The 23,037-nt window shown below is 46.4% G+C and overlaps 1 protein-coding gene across 3 annotated transcripts in view; it reads right to left on the reverse strand.

Annotated features, from left to right (window-relative positions):
* Positions 1-23,037, reverse strand: part of CARMIL1 (capping protein regulator and myosin 1 linker 1) — a 304,280-nt gene that overhangs the window by 183,316 nt on the left and 97,927 nt on the right. For all 3 annotated transcript variants that reach the window (XM_045800481.2, XM_045800480.2, XM_045800482.2), the window contains exons 3-4: positions 11,092-11,142; positions 6,613-6,672 (exon numbers count right to left, since the gene is read on the reverse strand). In XM_045800481.2, coding sequence (XP_045656437.2) covers positions 6,613-6,672; positions 11,092-11,142 — 111 coding nt within the window. The remainder of the gene's footprint in view (positions 1-6,612; positions 6,673-11,091; positions 11,143-23,037) is intronic.

The following is a 23,037-nucleotide window of genomic DNA, read 5'->3' on the forward strand; positions in this document are numbered from 1 at the left end:
CGAGCAGGACATAATCAGACCTCCAATACACATTTAAAATACTAACCAGCAATAGAAGTGCTAGGATCTTATTTAAGATTTGAGTTTCCAACACCACCCGCCTCCTTTTTTAAGGTAGAACAACCTGGCTAAACACTTAAGCACTTTTAACTCCATGCCAGTCAACAGATTGGTAAAGTGGTTTTCGTTCTTCCAGCAGAAACAGCCGCGGGTGGTTTGCCAAAATCATCCTATGACATAGCAAACAATCAATCTTATAATTAAAAAATATATAGATGTTTCAGTTGTACAAGAAATAGCCCAAAAATTCTGTAACTTTATTGTAAAACCATACAATGGTTGGTCTCAATGTATTGACCATGCACAGGCAACAGAATTTCCAAAGAACCTGGATGCCAGAAAGGGCTACGACAATGAGATTTGGAAAATAAGATAAAGGTCTCCCACATTCCCACGAGGAGGAGGAAAAGAGCAGTATAAATGTCACATTTCACTAACTCAGTAACACACGCACCCCTCTCACGCACGAGGAAATGTGAGTGTCCCAGGCATGTGACCTGAATTGACAAAGCTATAATTAAATAGTGATAAAAAGTGAATCAATCCCAGAGTACACTAGAAAAGAATGGGGGGAAAAAAGGAAAAAAGAAAAAAAAGGAAAAGCATGTCCTAATCAAGGGTGGACTGTGAGTGCCCCAGGCAGACACTATCATCCTTATGATTTCACATTAGAGAACACTAGAGAAACCAGACGTCAAAGTTCCTGAGGTTAACCAGGTTACTATTTCTCAGCCTCTAGAATACCACAGAATCGAATGCCTACCCCAGACACACTTGAGTCCTAACTGCCATGTGTGCGTGTGCGCATGCGTAGAGGGGTGTGACGGGGGAGGGGTTCTGGTGAGGTATCAGTGTTTCTAAACAGCACCACAGAAATCTCTGGAACGTCAGATTTTGAGTACTGCGAAGCACCCAGCATCACAGGCCCCTCTGTGGAACAAGCACCACTGTCTTGCTGTACGTTCATCTCCAAGGTCCACACTAAGTTGAAGCGGTGCTGTGGAGCTCCTCCTCTGGTTCTCACTGGAACAACAGCTCCATGGGCCCAAGGTGGACCGCCTGAGAGCACCTGAGTTCCTCTGAATGCCAGACAGATGGAAGGGACGGGACTACAGAGTCCCTAGACTAGACCAGTGCCAACAGCTAACACGGGGAAGTTAGTCTTGCTGTATCAACATCCTTTCTCATAATTAAATCCCACCATCAAATCATACTTTGAGTATAACCTTAGCATTAACATTTCAGTAGTGCCCTTCTCGATCACAACCCCGACATCATAAACATAAACATCCCTGAATTAAGACCGTCAAGAAGGCCCTGGTTATGTCATCATTCGTGAGTAATCATTCACTCCTGCATATGTCTGCCATTTGGGCAAACATATGGTGCTGTAATTTTTCTTCCAAACTCCAGTTTCTAAAGAATGCTAAGCACATAGGATAAAACATTGCTCTCAGATGAACTATGGAAAAGTTCCAAGGATTTGTATGAAATCTCGATCAACATAAAGTGACAATTCTGACAATTTTCAAGAACGTTGTCAACAAACTACACACACGTGCGTGTGCATACACAAACACACATTGTCTTCATAGTTTTAAAAACGAAAAGTAGAATGAAGGAAATGATAAAGATCAGAGTAAGAATCAAGGAAATAGAAAACAAAACCAATGAAATCAACAGAAAAAATCAACAAAACCAAAAGCAAGTTCTTTGAGAAGATCAAAAGAATTGATAAACCTCTAATCAGATTAATTTGCAGGAGGGCAGGGAGAAGCAGGGAGAGAAGAACTGAATGACCAAGAACAGAAATGATATTCCACAGATATTTAAAGCATAACAAGGGGATACTATCGACAACTTTATATCAGTAAATTTGACAACTGAGACAAAACGGTAAAATTTCTTAAAAGACACAAACTACCACAGCTCGTTCAAGAAGAAACATATAAATGCATCCATACCTAGTCAAGAAATAAAATTTGTAGTTAAAAACCTTCCCGAAGAAGAAACTCCAGGCCCTGATGACATCACTGGTCAATTCAACCAAACATTAAAGAGTTGGTTATCTTAAATTTTTCTGAAAAACCAAAGAGGAAGGACTAATTCTATGAGTCCATAATCACTCTAATACAGAAAGCGACAACAACTTTTTTAAAAAGAGAAAAGTACAGTCAGTAACTGTCATTAACATAGATGCAAAATTCTTCACAAACTTTTAACAACTAGAATCCAACAATATACAAAATGGATAATATGTCATGACCAAGTAGGGTTAATCCCAGGAATGAAAGGTTGATTACCTGAAAGTCAATCAATATAATTCACCTTATTAACAAACTAAAAAGGAAAACAAACAAACAAACAACAAAAAAAAACCCACACACAATAATAGCGAAAAAACATTTGACAAAACACAACACTAATTCCTGATAAAAGCTCTCGGCCAACTTGGAATGGAATTCTCAACGTTTGCTACAACATGGACGGCACTGGAGGAGATAATGCTAAGTGACATAAGTCAAGCAGAGAAAGACAATATCATATGATTTCTCTCATCTATGGAACCTAAGAACTAGGATGATTGGTAGGGGAAGAAAGGGATAAAGAAAGGGGGGTAATCAGAAGGGGGAGTGAAGCATGAGAGACTATGGACTCTGAGAAACAAACTGAGGGCCTCAGAGGGGAGGGGGGTGGAGGAATGGGATAGACCGGTGATGGGTAGTAAGGAGGGCACGTATTGCATGGTGCACTGGGTGTTATACGCAACTAATGAATCACCGAACTTTACATCAGAAACCAGGGATGTACTGTATGGTGACTAACATAATATAATAAAAAATCATTAAAAAAAAATTTTTTTTTAAAAAAAGAGAGAAATTCCTCAACCAGATAAAGGGTGTTAATTAAAAACCTACAGCTAACGGCACACTCAGTGGAAAAAGAATGGCACTTTCCCACCAAGATCAGGGGGAGAACAAGGATGTCTGTTTTCAGTGCTTCTATTCAGCACTGATATGGAGGTGTTAGCCAGGATGGTTGTCAGGTGCTGAGATTTGATTTTACCCCACCTAGAGGTGAAAAAGTTAGCCTGTTGTTGTTTCGTGAACGTTCACAGGACACAGGAAACTGCTGGGTCAGACAGAAAGGACTGGATTATTCATGGCACAGCAAAGGGCATGAGCACCATGTGTGCAGACTTCCCCCGTACCCCAAAGCCCCACAGGGTGACACAGAGGCCTCAGAGATATCTGCACATACAGTGGGTTGCTTACAGGAATGGAATCGTTGAACTTGGGGAATTTTTCACAGTAAACGGTGAGCAAGATCACTCTTTGTTGGGGCGCCTGGGTGGCACAGCGGTTTAGCGTCTGCCTTCGGCTCAGGGCGTGATCCTGGCGTTATGGGATCGAGCCCCACATCAGGCTCCTCCGCTATGAGCCTGCTTCTTCCTCTCCCACTCCCCCTGCTTGTGTTCCCTCTCTCGCTGGCTGTCTCTATCTCTGTCAAATAAATAAAAAAAAAAAAAAAAAAAATCTTAAAAATAAATTAAAAAAAAAAAAAAAAAAAAAAAAAAAAGATCACTCTTTGTTGATAAGGGAACATGCCATCATCTCACACGGATGCTCACGGCAAATATGACCCTGGGAAGCAGGCTGCATAAAGAGCAGTCACAGCAGTCAATTCCTGGCATACCCAGCATGACCTCCAGCAATGTGAGACCCAACAGCAATAAGGCAAGAAAAAGAAATAAAAGCTATCAACACCTGAAAATGAAGAAGTGAAACTGTCTTATTCACAAACAACACTATCATCTGTGGAAAATGATGAAATTCATTTTGAAAAGCTACTAGAAGATGTGAGCACGACAAGTTGCCAGGATACAAGATCAATACGCAAAAGTCCACTGTATGTCTATATGCCAGCAAGAAATAATTAAGAACTGGAATTTAAAACCACACCATTAATGACAGCATCAAAAAGTACAGAATACTTGGGAATAAATCTGACAAAAGATGTGTAAGACCTGCATGCTGAAAGCTACGACAAAACACTGCCGAGAGAAATTAACAACCTGAATACGTGTTCTTGGGTCAGGGACACCACATTGTTAAGATGTCAATTCTCCCCAAATCGATTTATAGATTCAATATAATACTGATCAAAATCTCAGCAGCCTTTTCTGCAGAAACTGAGCTGAGTCTAGAATTCTTACGGAATCGCAAAGGATGCATAATCACTAAACAACTTTGATAAAGAAGAACAAAGCTGGAAGACTGACACTATCTGATTCCCACTCTTACTATAAAGCTACAGTAATCGAGACAGTGTGGTAGTGGCATAAAGACAGACAAACAACCACAGGGACAGGATTCAGTCCAGAAACGGGCCAACGCTTAGATGAACTGATCTCCAACAAAAGTGAAAACCAGTTCAGTGTGGAAACAACAGTCTTTCAAACAGGGGGATATGCTACACATACGCAAAAACAAAAAAAAACATACATACACCCAAAAAAGCCAAAAAACCCCCCACTGATCCATACACTGCTCTATATACAGCAACTACTTCAAAGTGGATCCTAGAGCTAAATGTATAACGTAAAGCTGTAACACTTCCAAAAGATATAGAACATTCTGTGACCTCAGACTGAGCAAAGATTTATTCAATATGACACCAGCATGATCCATTAAAAAAAAAATGGACAAATTAGACATCATCAAAATTTAAAACTTGTGCCCTTTCAAAAGCACTGCAAAGAAAATGAAATGACAGCCTGCAGACTGAGAAAAAATATGTGTAAATCGTGTGTCTGATAAGGATTTGTATTCAGAATATAAAAAGAACTCTTAAAACAATAACAAAGCAACTCAATTTAAAAACTGACACTTGAACAAGGGAGATAGATGATGGCAGACAAGCAGATAAAAAGATACTATCTTCAGTCATCGGAAAAATATAAATTAAAACTACAAAGAGAAAGCATCACATAGTTTACAGAACGGCTAAAATTAAACACATTGACCACGCTGGTGTCGGGAGGATGTGGAGGAACCAGGGCCCTCACACACTGTTTGTTCGTGGCAAAGTCAAATGGTACAACCACTTTGGAAAACAGTTTAGCAACTTCTTAAAAAAGTTAAACATGTACCTACCATACAATTTAGCCATTCCATTCTGAGATATCTATCCATGGGAAATGAAAGCCTCTATCCAATCAAAGATTTGTACGTAAATGTTCACAGCAGCTTTCCTGGCCTTGGCCAACAACATAAACAACCCAACTGTCCTTCACCAGGTGAATGGATAAACCAGCTGCGATACAGCCACACAATGGAACACAACAGAACACCAGGGAACACAACAGGCAAAGCAGGACACAGCAGGACACAATGGAACACAAGGGAACACAACAAAACACAATGGAACACAAGGGAACACAACAAAACACAATGGAACACAACAGACACAGCAGGACACAATGGAACACAACAAAACACAGCGGAACACAACAGAACACAACAGAACACAACGGAACACGATGGAACACTACTCAACAATAAAAAAGAACTACTGAGACATGCAACAAATCAATCCCAAAACAATTATACTGATGGAAGGAAGGTAGGCAATAAAGAGTATACACACTGTATGATTCCATTCATACAAAGTTTTAGAAAATGCACACTCCGCTCTAGCTGCAGGGAGCAGACGCCCACAGATGAGGAGAAGCAAGACGGAGTGTTTACTGGGGCATAAGAGGAGACCAAGGGGTGAGGAATAAACCTGGTATCTCGGGTGCGGTGATGGTTTCATGGGCACACATATGTCAAAACTTAACCACATCGTACACTTCAGTTTGCTGCATATTGCTTATTAAAGCTGTTTTTAAAAATCTACATCTTAGGGACACCTGGGTGGCTCAGTTGGTTAAGCGTCCAACTCTTGATTTCAGCTCAGGTCATGATCTCAAGGTCGTGAGATCGAGCCCTGTGTGGAGCCCCACCTCAAGCCCCACATCAGGCTCTGTACTCAATGGGGAATCTGCCTGACATTCTCTCTCTCCTTCTCCCTCTGCCTCTGCCTCTCCCCACCACCTTCTCTTTCTCTAAAATAATAAATAAATCTTTAAAAAAATAAAAAATAAAAATCTACATTTTATTAACACCAAAAAAAGATTCATGTATCACTATATTCCCAGAAAGACCATAGATAGTGCTGTTATAACAGCTACGAGATTTTAACCCTAAACTTGTTGTACAAAATCTCACGTTTACATCACTAGCTCACATAAGAGCTCATTAGTTCTTCCCAGACGGAGTTCCAGAGAATGTGTTTTCCTTATGAGAACACGTTCCCAGCCCTTCCCTACCCAGGCCCCTGCTCAATCTCTCATTCAGAAACTTCCATTTTCCCTAAACTTGTTTTTCCACATTATCTCAACAGAACTTCAACAGTGAAGCCAAAACAGGAGCTTCCCGGTTTCAGAAACTCAAGAAAAGGTTAGGGCCCCGCAGTTACGACACACAGGCAGCTGCTGTTGGCACGCACCTGAGCTGACTTGTTGCAGGTGACACCATGAATCTCCAAGTAGCTGAAGGTTAACTCGAGCTGCAATTGAAATAAAGACCTGTAATGAGTGAGGGTGGCAAAACCTATAATTCAAGGTGAAAACGCTACAATTAGAAACAGTCTGAGAGCAAAACAAGGCACTGGGCATCTTCGGAAGGCAGCTGGCTTCACGTCTCCATCCGCGCATTAAGATATGACCTTGATTTATCGCCTTTCAGAAAAAGTATTCTTCACTTCACTAAAGGATTGAAAGGAAGCTATAAGTCTGACTTTTTAAATTTCATCCAGGGACAAACTCAATGGAAGGTTCTTGTACGTCTACTCTAGTATTTATTCATTAAGAAATGAATGTATAAAGTGAGACATCTAAATATACTTTTTTCTCCCATTTCAAAATTTTACTCCAGAAAGTCCCATCAAGATGAAGACGATGTTGGTTTTCCCTTCTTTTTAAACTCTTACCTCTTGGGGTTACACCCTGGCCACTTACTGGAGTCATCATCATCCTTTCTCCATCTTTCATAAAAATGTATATTTTGAATGGATTTAGAAAAATACAACATGTAGGAATTTTAAACTGTGGTTAATTGAAACATAAATCGTTAAGTAAAAATCTTATCTCTGTGTGCAGAGAAATGATTTATTTCCTTCCCATTTTATTAATAAATGATCCTTTCTCTCTTCTCCCATAATCAGCATTTTTTTTCTTCAAAATGTCTCCAGTCCCACACTTCTCCTATTTTTCCTGGACAATAGCCACTAATCTTTCCCCCAATTTTGCAGTCTTTCATCCGACTACACCAAAGAATCCCAGAGCACTGCGGTTAGAGGAGACGGAGTTAAATCAGTTTATTTGACCTCTTTGCCTTCAACCTAGAAAGGTAACGGGGAAAGTACCCACCCAGAACCAAACCTACAAGACCCTTAGTTGTGCCCCTGCGTGCTTTGCTCTACCCTACACATTTGGTAGGATGAACCTTAGAGAACCCCTGAGTGTCCAGTTAAATATGTTGATGTATAGGGCTGAGGGCCAGAGGTAGAAAAGTTATTCTTTCATTATTCTCTTAGTCAACCCACAGATGTATACGGAAGGCCTACTATGTGCCATGATTGGAACTGGAAAGAAGAAGGACACATCTCCCTTGTCCTCCAAGAGTCAAATGCGGCACTCAAAGCCCATTACAAACATTTTATTCAAGTAGAAGCCTTCTCACCTATCAGTATTATCAAGACCAAGGCTTAGCTAGGTTTTGAAAAGTCATCTCAAGCAGGAAATTATTTTCTAAAAAGTATACATATCTACCTTCAGTCAGTTCAAATTAAAACTTATAAACATCATTTCATTTGCTAGCCTTTGATAGAGTGACCATGTTCCTTCTTTGAGTAAAGCCTACTGGCTGGCCCTGCGACAGCATTTCCGCTGGGGGCCACACCCGTAAATGGAGGGCACTTGACGTCCAATTCGAGTCTCTCTAAAATGGAGTGAGGAGGTGGCTCAGTCAGTGGAGAGTCTGATTCTCAATTTCAGCTCGGGTCATGATGTCAGGGTCACGGGATCGAGCCCTGTGTTGGGCTCCATGCTCAGCAGAGAGTCTGCTTATGATTCTCTCCCTCCGCCTTGCTCTTCCATGTTCTCCCCACTCTCACTCGCTCTCTCTCAAGTAAATAAATACATCTTTAGAAATAAATAATAAATAAAATGGAGAACTTGAAGACACTTGCAAAGCAACCTGACAGCATAATTTTGCTGACTTATTATGCTCCCCACCACTCCAGCCTTTAACAACTGTCTGGTCCTTAACAAGACAGTAATTTCTTTTTACATAATTCACCTTTACCAATATTCAGTATTTCACAGACACTCTCTCCTTTTGCAGCCTATTTCACTGCTATGCAAGATACCTTTAATTAAATAAATGTACTGTTGTCATTACAACTGCTATGAATAGGTTTGGAAACCGCTGGCCCTCGGTGGGCACTCATTCAACTGGTGGGAGCAGGTGTGAACAAGTCCGTGCTCTCCCCACCCAGCAGCTAGGAAACGCAGGTGCTATCAGTCGCCACCATCAGGCATGGCATGGGCAGCTGTGATCAATGTGGCCAAGTGAGGTTAGTTGGAGGTCAATTAAGACGCTTCTATGGCACATCGCGGCTGTCATTGGGAGAAGCAATGTGTCAGGGAGCAGGAAAGCATGGAGACATTTGGGGAGGCTCCAAGGAATGACTTTTCAAGTTTGTCAAGCAAAGAAGGAGCAAAAAGGGAAGTCCAGGCATAAGAAAAAGAATCAGCAAAGGCACAGAAGAATCCAGAGAACTGGGACAAGGCAGAGGACAATCCAGAGAACGAGGACTAGGACAGAAGCTGAGCCTGTAGTATCGGCAATCCCTGAGCACGGTCAGGCTGCGTCTGTGATTCCCTGGGCGTCCCAGCGACCCCTAAGAGTGAGGGGAGCGTCCCTGAGCCAGACCGAGGGATGCAGCGAGGCTCAAGTCACTCTCTCCAGCCTGGCCCACGGCCATTTCCTTTTCAACAGTCCCTCAGCTGACTCTCCCCAAAGCAGCCCCCCGCCCAAGACAGTTTAGAGAATGGCACTGGGCAGGAGGAGGCAGGAACACGTGCGGATGCTTTGAAGACAGCACCACAGATCTTCGTGATTGGTTAGATGTGAGGAAGGAATGAACCCAGACTATCACAGCTCGCCACCACTCTCCTGCTCACCCCGCCTCTACCCGCCCCAGCAAGTCCCCTTCCCTCAGGCCATAAGCAAATGGACACATGACTGTCCTGCAGGAACACCCTCTACTCCACAGGCAGCAGCCCGAGCCACTGCCACCCACCTTTCTGACATGTTTCCCTCCCCCCACGCCCCTGCTCCCCAAAGCACCGTGTTCTTTCCCACCGCTAAACCTTGGACCAGTGGAAGGCCCTCTCATCTGCCTGGTTGATGGGGGGCAATCCTTCAACCCAGCTTCTCTGTGGTTCTGTCCCCCATCCCTGCCCGCAAAGCAGAGCTGGGGCCTCCTGGGGTGACAGCAAAGGTCTAGCTCTCGACCGGGGCGTGACTGCAGAGGTATTTGCTTTCTGTTCATCACGGAGACGTACGTTTCTATTACATTTGACTGTATACGTGATACATTTAACAACAGAAAGACAAAAGAAAAAATGTTTAATCAGTGCCCAGAGAGAAGACATATACCATAATCAGTACCTATTGTACAGTAATGTTCTGAATATAGTTATTTCCCCCAGAAAATTAATGTCATCGACACGGGCTTTGCTTCTCAGCCAAGGTGTACCGTGGCGGATGAAAACCCGCCTTGTCTAAGGGGGAAACGTGAACACAGATCACTTTGGAAGAAAACTGCTTTTCTCTATTTGTGATGCGGACAGTATCAGAAATCAGAACCAATGTCCCAACTGCCTGAGCCAGGGCAGAACGTGGAATGTGGAGCACGGTACACATCGCGGGACGAAGCCGGACCTTCACTTGGGGAGAGCAAGGGAGCGGGCAGCCTGCGATCAGCCAGCCGGAGAGACACGGGCAACGGCCCAAGACGTAATAGTATGCCTCTCTGCGTCAGAACATTCTGAATTAGGGGAAACATCTTATTCGGGGGCCTTCTACTCAATGCGCTACATGACTATTTCCCAAGCTCATCAAATTTCCTTCTGCAACTGTCACCAGTGGGATAATGGTTCACTCGCTTCCTGATAGCCTGCCTCTGGGTGTTGCAATATACAGGCAACTAGCCCAACACCATTCACATGATGATTTTCATTCACAGCACGTTAGAAACAGACTCACTTTACGTCACCAAAAGGGGCAGGGACCAACAGCCGCGTTCCTCCAGGAAGCTTCATAAAACTTCTGTATAATAAAACATCTGTATAATCAGAAAGGAAAAAGGCAGCAGGCACCCTGAGCCCTGGACTAGCAACCCGTGGGTTGGTATCTTGGCTAAATTAAGCAGATCCTTTAAAGAACAAAGTGGTGCCGTGGTCTTTTTCATGCGCAACCCCGGGAGGACGCACAGAACGCCTGAGACGCACCCTGCACACTGATGAAGGTTACTGCCCACATGTCAAAGCCTGTGAAAAATCTGCCATTCCTGGACCGAAGGAAATTGGAGCTAGACTTGAATAAAGCATAAACCGTGCCCTGGGTGAGAGAGAAAAATGACTGGCATCCACGAGCCTTGGGGATATGGAGCACAAAATGCTTGACCTCTTTTCACGGGATGCTTTTACACCAGAAGAGGGAAGCATGGACTAAAAACTGTGCGTCATCACAACGCTGAGCTGCTTTCTGGGGAGAAGGAAGGGAAATATGGGTGTGCTAAGAGCACTCTGGACACGGCCTAAATCGTGAACTCTCCATCACTGGGGAGTGCGTGTGTGCGTGTGTGTGCACGTGTGAGCGCACGTGTGCGCGTATGTGGAAACGCATCAGTGCTTACCTTGGTAGGGATCCGTGCTGTCACAAGGAAGGCTCGGCATGACGTAAGCACCTGCAGGAGAGAAGACAGCATCAGTGTAAGTACCAGCAGGGGCGCCGGGAGGCTCTGGTGCCACCCCCAGGACTGAGGGGCACTGCAGCATCGAGAGGCCACGGGGCGGGGCTCCCGGCACGGGAGGAGACTGAGTGAACCAGGACGGCCTGTGGCCATGAAGAACCGGTTTTACTCAAGAGTCGCCGTATGAAGGTCCACACTGAACAAATCACTTGTGACATCCCAAGACGAGCAGTCAGTCAACAGCCCAAAGAACCAAGAGATTACTTCAGCTGAGTAAACAAGACAGGTCTCCGTGATCCTAAAATACAGAGATCTTACAGAGACACATGAGCCCCCCACACCAAGAGCCAGCCAGAGGAAGAAGCCAAGTACTCATTCACACTTTGCAGTTACAACCACCAGCCACACTGGCCCTGCTGCTTCCCCTTCTCTGTACAGCAACGGAGGACATTCGCCCAAGGCCCAGGCAGCATACGGACAATGCTTCAAGCTGTCCCCACTACGCTTCTCAGCGGGGCTTCTCCCAGCCCTCGGGAGAAGTTATGGAAGTTTCAATTCCAAAACCCAGCTAAGAACATCCGTGGAGCCCAGAGGGCCCCACATGCCCAGCAGAGGCTGGAAATGGTTTGAAGTCAGGCCTGGAACAGGGATCCCATGTCCACAACTGCAAAGGTCTAGAGGCGCTTGGAGGTCCAGGCAGGTCCCAGGGCCTTTGCAAGGAACAGAAGGAGTCTCCGACACTAAAGTTCTGATGGGAGAACTGGCTTTTTCATTTCCCGAAAAACCTCCTCGTCACTGCATTTATTATTTACAATGCAGCGCACATACTTCTCTCTTCCAGGGGCACTAATACAAGCAACCCCCAGTCTTCCCGGGAATCTTACACCCACAGAACCTCCGCACAGAGGTAAAATCATAACCGGGTCATAAAACTCACATGCCAAAAAGGACTCAGTATCACCTGTGACCTAAACCCTCCTTGTTTACCGTCTCAGCTTCTAACCTGAGAGCAGGTCCAGAGAAACTCACCACATTTGCCAGTTCGTGCCAGCACTGGATTTGGATGCTGCGACCCCTGGCCCCCAGCAGATTATATCTCTACACCTTCCTCTCCCATGAGCAGTACGTTCAAAAGCCCCAGACAGGAACACGCAGCCTTTCCGGTATTTGGAAAAATACAGTTATCTCTGTGAACATTCCTGCAAAGGAAAAGTGGTCCTACAACATCCAGGATCATGTTACAAGCACAGTAGCGAGAACAGCAGCCGGTACTGTGGGGTACACTGTTCTAACAGGCTTGTCCCTAATCCTCACAGCGTCCTAACAGCTAGACACAGTTATTATCCCCATGTGAACAAGAAGAAACTACGGCCCCGCAGAGATTATGTAACTCGCCCAGGTGACCCAACAGGCAGGAGGCAGAGCTGGGGTTTGAATCCGGTGCGGTCTGGGTCCAGAGACTGTGCTTCTAATTCCTTATACGGACTCTCAAATTTCCAGAACCCACTTCCTTAATAGTCTACACGCATGCAAACACAGATGAGTCACAGAACTTTAAAGCCAGGAAGAAGCAAACAGGTAAAAGCGTCATGGGCAGGATGACAGCTGTTTGAGGATCAAAAGGAAAAGAACCCGTCCCTACTGGTCTGTCTGTCTCCGTCTTCTATCTGCCTACCTGATTCTATCTGTGTATCTCTCAGTCTGTGTGTGTTCCTCCCCACCTGCTTCCCCCCTTCCATGCCCTGCCCTGCCGTGCCTGCCACTGCCCCCCACACTCCTTCTCAATGTCCCGCCCCTCCTCCGGTACCCTCCCCTGACTCCACTCTGCCCTCATCTCACAGATTCTCCCCTATACTAAGCCCTTGAGGCTTGTATCTTACGCCTATTGCCAAACAGTAGACACCAATCACAGAGGCAACACCGAATTCTGGAAGGCTACCTCATTTGTAAGACAGTCACAGAGACACTTGAAAAAAACGTGAAATAAAAATGACAAGGCACCTTTTGACACGGTTAAACAATGAGCACCTCGGTAATTAGTGATTACAAGGCCCCCTGTGTGAATCTAATTAATAGTCTTAGAAAGTCATCTCAAACAAGCATCCCAACAACTGACAGGCAGTGGCAACCGCCAGCACGGGTGCGGTCGGCCTCCTGCCCCTCTGTCCCTGCCGCACTCCGGGGAAGGAGGTCTCCAAAAAGCAGCCAAGGCCATCAGATGACCTGTCTGCCTTCTCTCCACCAGCCCTCTCCTGATCAGTCACCACAGGGGGCTTCGAGGTGCCATGGATAGGGTATTAACGGGGTCAGTCCATTTTTTAAAAGGGAGGATAAAAAAAACCCAGAACATTCCTATGGATTCACCTTTTGCATAAAGAGCAATCACCTCCTAACCATATGTAGACACACGACCTTCTACTGACCACTTCCGTCACTCAGGCAACGACAGAGTTTGCAGTCTGTGGTCCTGTGTGCCAACGCCCTTTCTTTAAAAATATTTTTTAAGTACACAGTGTCCTCTGGAAGTCGTACACAGTGTCCCCTGGAATTTGGACACGGGCCTAAAGAATTTGCTTGAAAAGAGCCACTTCCATGTGGGAGCCCAGGCTTTAAAGGAAGCAGCTTTCTGCCAGCTGGTCCCCATTTCTGGTGGTCATCTACGGTCCCCAGAGGCGCAAGGACTGGTCTTAGAGAGTTTGGGTGAAATCCTCCAAAGCCGACCCAGCCTTTCCCAAGACTATGCACACCTGTGAGCACAAGAGTGTAGCAATATTTTGCAGCAAGAGTGAAAAACTACAAACGCCACCATTCCAAGAATCATGCCTCTTGCTCCATCAATGCAAACTGGGCCAATAAATGGGGCTACATTCATGCTGGGAATCCCAAAGAACTTGTTCTCCTCGCTTTCCTTTTCAGCTCCAAGACTGCCCCAGGATGTGCGGTCTTGGGAGGCCTTACAGCGCATACACATGGCGATCACACAGGAAAACTCCTCTGCGGATGATCCTGGTAATAAGCACCACCTTGGTGCTGGGAGCAACAAGCATCTTGCTTGCAGGTGACCAAATCCTCCCATTTGCCCAGGATGTTTCTAGTCTGAGCACGGAGAATCCTGTGTCCCAGAAACCCAGGACCCTTGCTCAGCCTCCTTGCATGGCTTCTGGAATCAGGAAGGCAGATTTAAATTCTGGCCCTGCTACTCTCTAGCGGTTTTAACCCTGACAGAGTTAGTGAACTTCCCGATGCCTCAAAGTGCTCAAATGCAGAACAAGAAGAATATTCCTCTGTAGGACTAATGCCGTTGTGTTAAGTAAGATACCAGTGTAGACAAAAGCCCTAGCTCAGCGCCCAGACGGTCTTTCCAAATACCAGCTCTTCTACCATTAGAACTGATGCGATAGCATCTTAAATTTCGATTCCCAAATTACGATTAAGTAGTTACACTTACTGGATTTTTAAATAATAGTTTTTGGCAACAGAACAAAACAAACAACAGAACCCAGCAAGACTCCGAGATGTCCTCTGGGCTGAAATTTTCAGTTCAATGTATTTTCTTGCAAAGTTAAAAAAAAAAAAAAAAAGTGCGGTGTGGGGGACATCAGGAGAAATATCTGCACTTAATCGAGGAAACTTAGTCACCAAGGGAAGGCTATAACTTCCCTCCATCTCCTCCAGGGAGGCCCATTCCTCCACAAAGGTCTTAGCATGCAAACCACATCTTCAACCCCTATAATGAATTTCCTCTCCCTTTCATTGAAATGCAAGCAGCAGCCTTGCTCCCTCTGAGGCTTCTCCGCTCAACTTCTAACTTCAAAATTTCACTTGGAAACATTTATAAAAATCCTCCCTACTGCTAAGACTCACAGCTTAGCAGAGAAGCCTAAATTTTCTTATGGAAATGATATATAATGAGGTCAGCTATGGAGCCCTCTTACTGCACACTTATTAAAAACAGAAATAAATACCTGTTCACCCTCTTTAATAACTCCATTGCCTCAAGCCTACCGCCGCACAGGTAATCCACAAATTCAAGCTGCCTAAATCCACATTCTCTCATGCAGATTACCAAGAATGCCTCTCCTTTAAAATTGGGCTCTACACCGGAAACATTCAAAAAAGGGTCTTATACCCCCAAAGTACTCTCTAATTTGCAAGCAAACTAAATGATGAATGCCATTTAATACGTTTACCCTCTTCCAGACTCCCAGCTCCAAGGGCATCATGGACAAAACCTTTTAAATCCAAGACACACACTTCCAGGGAGAGAGAGGGGCAGGTGGCGAGGACCATTATCACCACCGTGGAGTTATGAGTGACAGACGCCCACGGCTTTGTGCAAGATTGCCCAGAAAGTTGAAAGAGAATAAAAAGTCTCTCCTGGCCCTGAGCCTCTTAACATCCCACTGTACAGAGTCATGAACAACCATCACCCTCTCCAGCTAAAGCAGGAGGACGCTTCACCCAAAAGGAATACAAACAATACATCATTTTTGTGCAATTTCTGGCCCCCAATCCCTTATAAAACTGGATCACCACACTATTGAGTATCTGTCTCTCTCTGTCATTAATACATGTGCCCTAACAAGGCAGGATGGTCTAGTACAGGATCTAAAAATCACAGCCTATGGGCCAAATCCTGCACCCCACCTATTCTTATAAATAAAGTTTTATTGGGACACAGCCACGCCATTTGTTTGACGTATTGTCTCTGGCGGCTTTCACGTTACGAAGGCAGAGTTGAAGCAACAGAGGTGTTAAGGGCACACAAAGCCTAAATACTTACTAGCTGGTCCCACACACACAAAGTTTGCCAACCCCGGGCCTAGCGGTTTGAAGGAAAAACTCTGCAGCCAGGCGCTTTTCTGCATTTCGGTTTGATCACGCTCTGTGTGACTTAGGCGAACGACTCAATCTTCTCTGTGGCCCCGTTTCCTCTTCTGTAAAATGGGAGCAGTAATCGTACTGCACCCATGGAGCTGTGAGGGCTAAAGGGTCGTCATACATGTAAAGCTCTCAGGAGCGTGCTCACAGATGAAAGCTGGCAACCGTGTGTATTTGTATAGCTCGAAATTACAATAAAACCATAAATGCCCATGACCGTGTTAAACGAAGACGAGAGTTACCCATATGTAGCCTGGGGTTAGCCCCAACCTAGCTGAGGGGCCTAACGGACCAAATCACTGTCTCTGTGGACCTAAATGTCCCCGAAACTAGACGAAGAACGTTGGAAGAGATCCCCATGTCCCCTTTCTACACTTGGGGTCTGTGACTTAGGCCCACTGTGGGGCCCCCAGCTCCAGGACCCTGCTCCGCTCTGCTGTGTATGGACAGCTGGGAATGCAAGTCCCCAGGAAATATCTGCCGAGAGGAGTAATTCCTTCTTGGGCCCCACTCCCTGGAACGACAGATGCTCCCTCAACAGGGGAGCAAAGAAGCCACTGGAGTCGGCTTTGGTTCTCTCACACCTGTGCAAATCCCGTTCTTTTTCACCTGGTTATTCCCAGCATTGTGCAGAAACAGTTTACACACAGCTCATCAGACACAATCGCTTCCTTCCCTCTGCGGTCCCACTACCGCAAGTTGTAGGGCATTACCGAAGCACGAAAGAAAACACATGTAACGTCTCTCCACAGATGAACATGTGGCTGCTTCAAAGCATCAATCCTCCTTGATGTCACGTCCTATCAGATCTTCTTCTCGAAGCCCCAGCTGACACAAAACTCTGGAATATATCACACTGATTCTATGATAAGGACACATTTTTCAAGGCAGAATTCTCCCTAGAAAGGGACCACCTTCTAGGCTATGAACAAGATGAGTCCAATACCCATGCCAGCCCCTCGGGGTGCAGGTGGGCTCACGTCAGACCCTCAGGGGTGGAGAATTCCTGCCCAGAGCTCTCACCCTGGGTGGGCGCTTGGGAAGGGATTAATCATCACTGTCCTGTTTACGTTCTAAATGAATTCGACAGAAGAGCCACAGCCATGCATGGAATACAGAAAACATACAACATGAACGTAACGGTCACGATAACCCAGTTAATTAACAAACCATCTCCTGTGTCCTGTGTTGGGGAGCCAGTCTCTTCCTGAACATCTCGAGAGTTACTAGAACCCAATTCTTGCTAAAAATCAAAGAACTGGGAGGGATCTGGGGAAGGGTGCATCCAATTCCTTTATTTTACAGATGAGGAAGCAGACCAGAAAGGGTTAAAGGATTGGTCAGCATCCATTAGAGTTCCTCTTTGTTTCAAGCAACAGAATTTTAAACACAAATTTAAAAAAAGGGGGGGGGGGTAGTTCTCATAATCCAAACAAAACAAAACAAAACAAAACAAGAAATGACCAGAGCTCAAGAAGGACGGAAACCAAATCAACTCTACAGATTGGAGAAGCAAAAACTGAGAGTCCCTTCTGACTGCCCCTATCAGGTGGAGGGACTCCGATCACTTTTCATCCATGTATAACCCCAGAGGTGAGGTGAGGACCTCCCATCCCAGGCATGGCATCCAACAGGGACCACAAAGAATCACTTGAAAGAAAAGACAAGTCACCATTAGGGTGTAGTGACAAAGAACACTGCTCCAGAGACAGAGAGCCCAAGGAAGAATTCCCGCTAGACCATTTACTAACAGCTGTGTGACCTTGGGCAGGTTACTTAGCCTCTCTGTGCCCTGGTCTCCTCCTCTGTAAGAGCATGGAGACAATATCACCTACCCAGACACCATATGTGAGGTACTCAGAACGAGACCAGGCACATAAGGGAGTCCAATAAAGGCATGTCCTTGGACAAGTTTACAAGGATAATTACAGCTAACAATGGCTATGTGGCAGAGCTGGGACAAGAAGTTCGTTTCACCGTCTTTTACCGGAATGCTGCTGCTGTGGTCTCTCCCCAGGTCTGCACCATTTCACCTTCTCAGCCCATGTTTCCCAGCCTCACAGCCTCATCTTTCCAGCCAAGGAGACACAGAAGTCACTTCTTTATTCTTCCTCTTTTGTAACATTAGCACTGTCATCAAATTTAAAAAGTACAATTTTCTTTCCTTCTCTTGGAGCAAATTTATGAAATATTTTTCCACTTCGCAAAAGTGTGGTGGCATATGGTGGGGGGACTGATTTAGATTTAATGCTGCTACGTACATAATGAGAGAGATTCGTCATGAAATTCAGAAATAAGAAATTGGGAGAGAAAGAAAAGAAGACTGAGAGCGTATCAAGAAACCCATAATTTGTATTTTTATTTTAGAGAGCACTTGCACAAGTGGGGGAATGCGGAAGAAGGAGAGGGACAGAGAATCTTAAGCAGGCTTCACACCCAGCATGGAGCCCGACGCGGGCCTCGATCTCACGACCCTGAGATCATGACCTGAGCTGAAATCAAAAGTCGGATGCTTAACCTACTGAGTCACCCAGTCGTCCCCGCACCTAATTGTCAAACTGAGGGCTGCAGCCCATTGGCGGGCGGTTCAATCATCAGTAGAGTTTAACGAGTGTCTTCATAAAATGGACTAAACTAAACTGGAAGCGAAAAGAAAATCAAGTGCCTTACAAGTGAATACCATCGGCACTGTTTCATGATACTTCTGTTCCAGAGGTATCGGCGTGCACATGTACACATGCCTGCACACGTGTGTATGCACGCGTGTGTGCACGTTGTGTGTGTGTGCACGCACGAGCACGCAGCATGTGTAGGAGAGGTGCCTCTCAAAACCAATACCTAACAGAGCCCTTCTCGGAGTCCAGGTTTCGAGAGGCTGATAATTCTGACTTAGGACACCTGTAAGCACGATCTCCCACGAGGCTACGGGAGAGGTGGAGGCAGCGCGGTCGGGGGCAAGAACAGGGGCTTTGCAGTTAGACCTCAGGACAAAGCCCCGCTTTGCCATCCCATGAGCTGGGAGGCAGCAGGAGGTTACTTGAAGTCTCTAGGCTGCAGGATCTTGACCTCTAAGTTCTAAGTAACGACATTCACCCTTGTGTAAGAATTAAGGATAACCTCTCGAATGCTCAGCCTATAGCAGACATTAACGTAAACGGAGCCATTATAACCATCCCGACGCTTACAGAACACAGCTCTGGAAGTGATCGCTAGGGATAAAAACTTGAGACCTAAGAGACGTGTGCAAACTTGCTAGTTAGGGACAGAGCCGAGCCTAGACTCCCCGTCCCCTGGGCGCAGCTCTGTTCACAACACCTCAAACCGCGGAGGCGGCAGTGAGTCAGTGCAAGGGAGATTATTCCCATGGTAACTGCAGCCTCCCAGAGAATTAGAAGAGAATTTGCATTTCTGTGGCTGATGGAGTGAAACCTGCTACACAGGAGGAATGGACTTTGGACTCTGACCAAAGTGGAGTCACTTGAAAACTCCCCCACTGCTCAGTTACATAATCCCTCTGAACCTTACTTTTCTTACCTGTAAAATGGGTAGAGCACAGCCTCTCCAGGAGAGTTGTGAGGGTTACAGGGGCTAATTTGCAAGACCCTAGCATTCTCCAGATGATGCTGACGCCCAGCTCAAAAATCTCTGGGCCTACCCCCACCACTTATGTCATCGGGGGTCAGTGACGCGCCCATCCCCGGGCTCCAGGGAGCTACCAACCAGCCTGAGTCCTGACTCCGCTGCTCACAAGTGTGATTTGGGGACAGGCCTCTCTGGGCCTCACTTCTCACCTTAAGAGAAGGGATTGTAATACCTACCTCACTGCGGTTTGGGGGACCATTAAACGAGATGCCCGGAGCAGCGTTGCCGATAATAGGCACTGGAGTCCCCGTCGTGCACCCTGAGCGCCTCAGACGACTGCTCAGCCAACCCCAGGCCATGTTACCTATCGCTCAAGGTTGCACCACCTCGAGGATTTCTAATCGGGCATCCCACTCCAAGGACAACCTTCTAATTTCTCCTCAAAGCATGACCCGCGGGCCAGAGGGGCTGGCACCCCTTCCAAGCTTGTTAAAATGCAGAATCTGAGGCCCCGTCCCAGACCATGAGAATCTGCATTGTAATAAGATCCCCAGGGGATGTCTGTGCACAGGACAGTTAGCCAAGCACCTTGTTCCCTTACTCAGCTAGCCCACCACCCTGTTCTTAACCCCTGCAGGGCCTGGCCACTGACCCATCCTGCATCCGCCCTCCCCATCAGCCCCAATCCCTTCATACCACTGAAACCTCTCTGAACCCATTCCTCCACTGTTAATACCTGCCCTGTCCTTACATTACGCCCACAGAGAAAAACCTCAACTCTGGCTGAACCCACCCGCCTGCCTATCCCATGCCTGCCGAGGTAGCTGCCAAGCACAGCTGGAGAAGGGACCGAACCCAGCAAGCAGACTCCACGTCCTCCAACTGGGAAGATGGCTTTGCCTCCTACTTCATTGAGAAAACAGAAATGATGAGAGCAGAATCACGGACCAGCCCAGTCCAAACCGCCGCGTGCCTGTACCTGCAGCTGCCTCGGCCCGCCCCCCTCCTCTCACTCTGAAGTGCAGGAGGGAAATGCCCATCCCCTCCCCTGGGTTCTGGATTACATCCCACCCACACCTGTCCTGGAACCTTAAGCACTGGAGTATGCCTTCCCTCCCATATCTAAATGTCCAAACACAGAGGGACCAAGATCTGGAGCTAGACCCTGGGTCCTACACACCTCTTCTGAGCCCAACTTCTCAAAAAAGGGTCTGCATTTGAAGTCTTTATCTTCCTACCCCAAATCCTCTCCCCAACCATTCAAAGTGGGCTTCTGCCCCCACAGCTCCACTCCTGCTGGGGTCCGGATCACCTCCCGCTTGCTAAACCCAGCGTATGGTTTTCAGCATTTGCTCACTAAACTGCTCCTCGGCATGGCTCAGAGCTGAACGAGACCTCCCCTCCACCCGGGCACAGGCCTGATGATTGCAGTTCCCTTTGCCACAGGCTTTCCACCCGCCTCTCCGGTCACTCCCTGCTACCTTCCATCCTCTCCCACGACCCCACTCCATCCCGGATCCAGCCCTGCCCAGGCCACTCTGGGACCATCAGACCTATCTGTCCCACTCCACTGGGATGCTGCGATGTCTCTTTGACCCTCAAGCTCAGCTCGTCCTCGACTAAACTTGTGGTCTTTCTTCCAGAATCCGCTCCTCCTCCAACACTCTGAGCTCAGTGATGCGCATGGCTGGCCACACCGTTTCTGCAGCCAGAAACCCAGGCATCTCCACCTCCGCTCCCTACCTCATCCTTCACCCAGTTCAGTGCCGTCCACACATCCCCTAAATCCACTCACTTGTCTCCATCTCCACTGTGAAGACTCTGTTCAGACAACCCTCATCTTGTTCCTATAGCCACGGCAACTCCTCCTACCACTCTCGCCTCAGGAAGCGCCTTGGTCGGATCCTGCTGGGCTCTGAAACCCACACGTTACCATATCCCTTCTCTGTAAGCTCTTCAATGGCTCTGAGCCTCACTTCACTCCCTCTCCTCCCCATCTAGCCACATTGGCCTTCTGCTGGTGCTCCCAAGGGGAGGATCCTGCCCCCACCTGCTTCAAAGCCCCCCCCCCCACCTCCTCCCTTCTTTACCTTCCCCTTGTTCACACCTACTCATCCTTTGGTTCCCAACCTAAAGGACTTGCCTAAGACAGTTCAGGCTACAGCAGGCCTCCCTATCAAATGCTCTCACAGCATGTGCACATTTCCTTAGTAATACCTAGCACAATTTTAATTATTGGTGAAATTATGCATTTAATATCTCCCAGCCCCACCAGACTGCAAGGTGCCTGGGAGCAGGAACCGTAGTATCTGTCCTCTTCAAAGCTACATTCCGGTGCCTGGCACAAAGTAGGGGTTCAAGTACCCGGACAGCTCTTCCCCACCATCTTTCCAGATGTGAAAATCCAGGATTTTAGAAAGTAAAAGGTTGCTACAGTCTGTGAAACTGGTTAGAAAAATTCAGGCTTGCCTGTTTATTCCTGCTGCCTACCATGTAAGTGACACATCCTTCCTACTTACCAGGCGTGTACTAGAAGGGAAGTACCTGAAAATCCGTTGTTTGCAGCTCACCTCGACCCACTTCAAACACATCTACTAGCTAATTCCCAACTTACCTGTCAAAACGAAGAGCAACAGAACAAGAAAGGATTACCTAGCAGAGGAAAGGTCTAGAAGTGCCAAGTGCTGACATCCTGCCTTTCACCTACTGTGTTCAAAGAACATCTTCACTCACTAATTCGCCAGAAAGGCAGGTTCCAGCGCTAGCATTCAGCAGCTCCCACAAGCTGGGAAGGTCATCTCTAGCAACGGACGCAGGAGATGCAGGGTCCGCTTTAATAAATAATATCAGCTATCCTATGGCTTCCTGTATCTTGATTTTGCCCTCCAATGTGCCAACAGAGCAACAGAGCTAAATCTGCAAAACTAAACCACTTAGAAAGGGTGGGTCAGGGAACTACTGATGAGACAGATTTTATACAAAATACAAAAATAACCCTATGTTATTTTAGTGACAACTAACAGAAAATCTAAACATAAGGGAACCTACCGTTTAAAAGCAGGGCGTACTCAGAGGACACGCCAAAGAGAGGAAACCGTTTTAAAAAGAGAGAGAGAGCTTGTTTTTCTTTCTTGAAATTTCAGATAAAATGAGATTTGCTACGGGGAGAAGTGTTTTGCTCAGGCAACATAGAAACATCCTTCACCTAACTAAAGAATGCATCGGAGCACTTGGCTCAAAGTTTCGAGATAAAGTGAAACCTTGGGGCACAGCTTTTTAAGCCCGAATCAGCTTCGGTACAATGGCAGGAAGTGAGAAGTCCATATCCTCAGGCCAAACACCTGCTGCTACCGGGCTACACCCTTCCACCAGCAACTCACGGCCCCCTGCCCTGGGGGGGACCAGCCAACTGTAAGTGCCCCCCAT

Source organism: Ursus americanus, chromosome 32, assembly GCF_024610735.1.
Source record: "Ursus americanus isolate L20-20 chromosome 32, mUrsAme1.1.p, whole genome shotgun sequence".
Classification (NCBI taxonomy): domain Eukaryota; kingdom Metazoa; phylum Chordata; class Mammalia; order Carnivora; family Ursidae; genus Ursus; species Ursus americanus.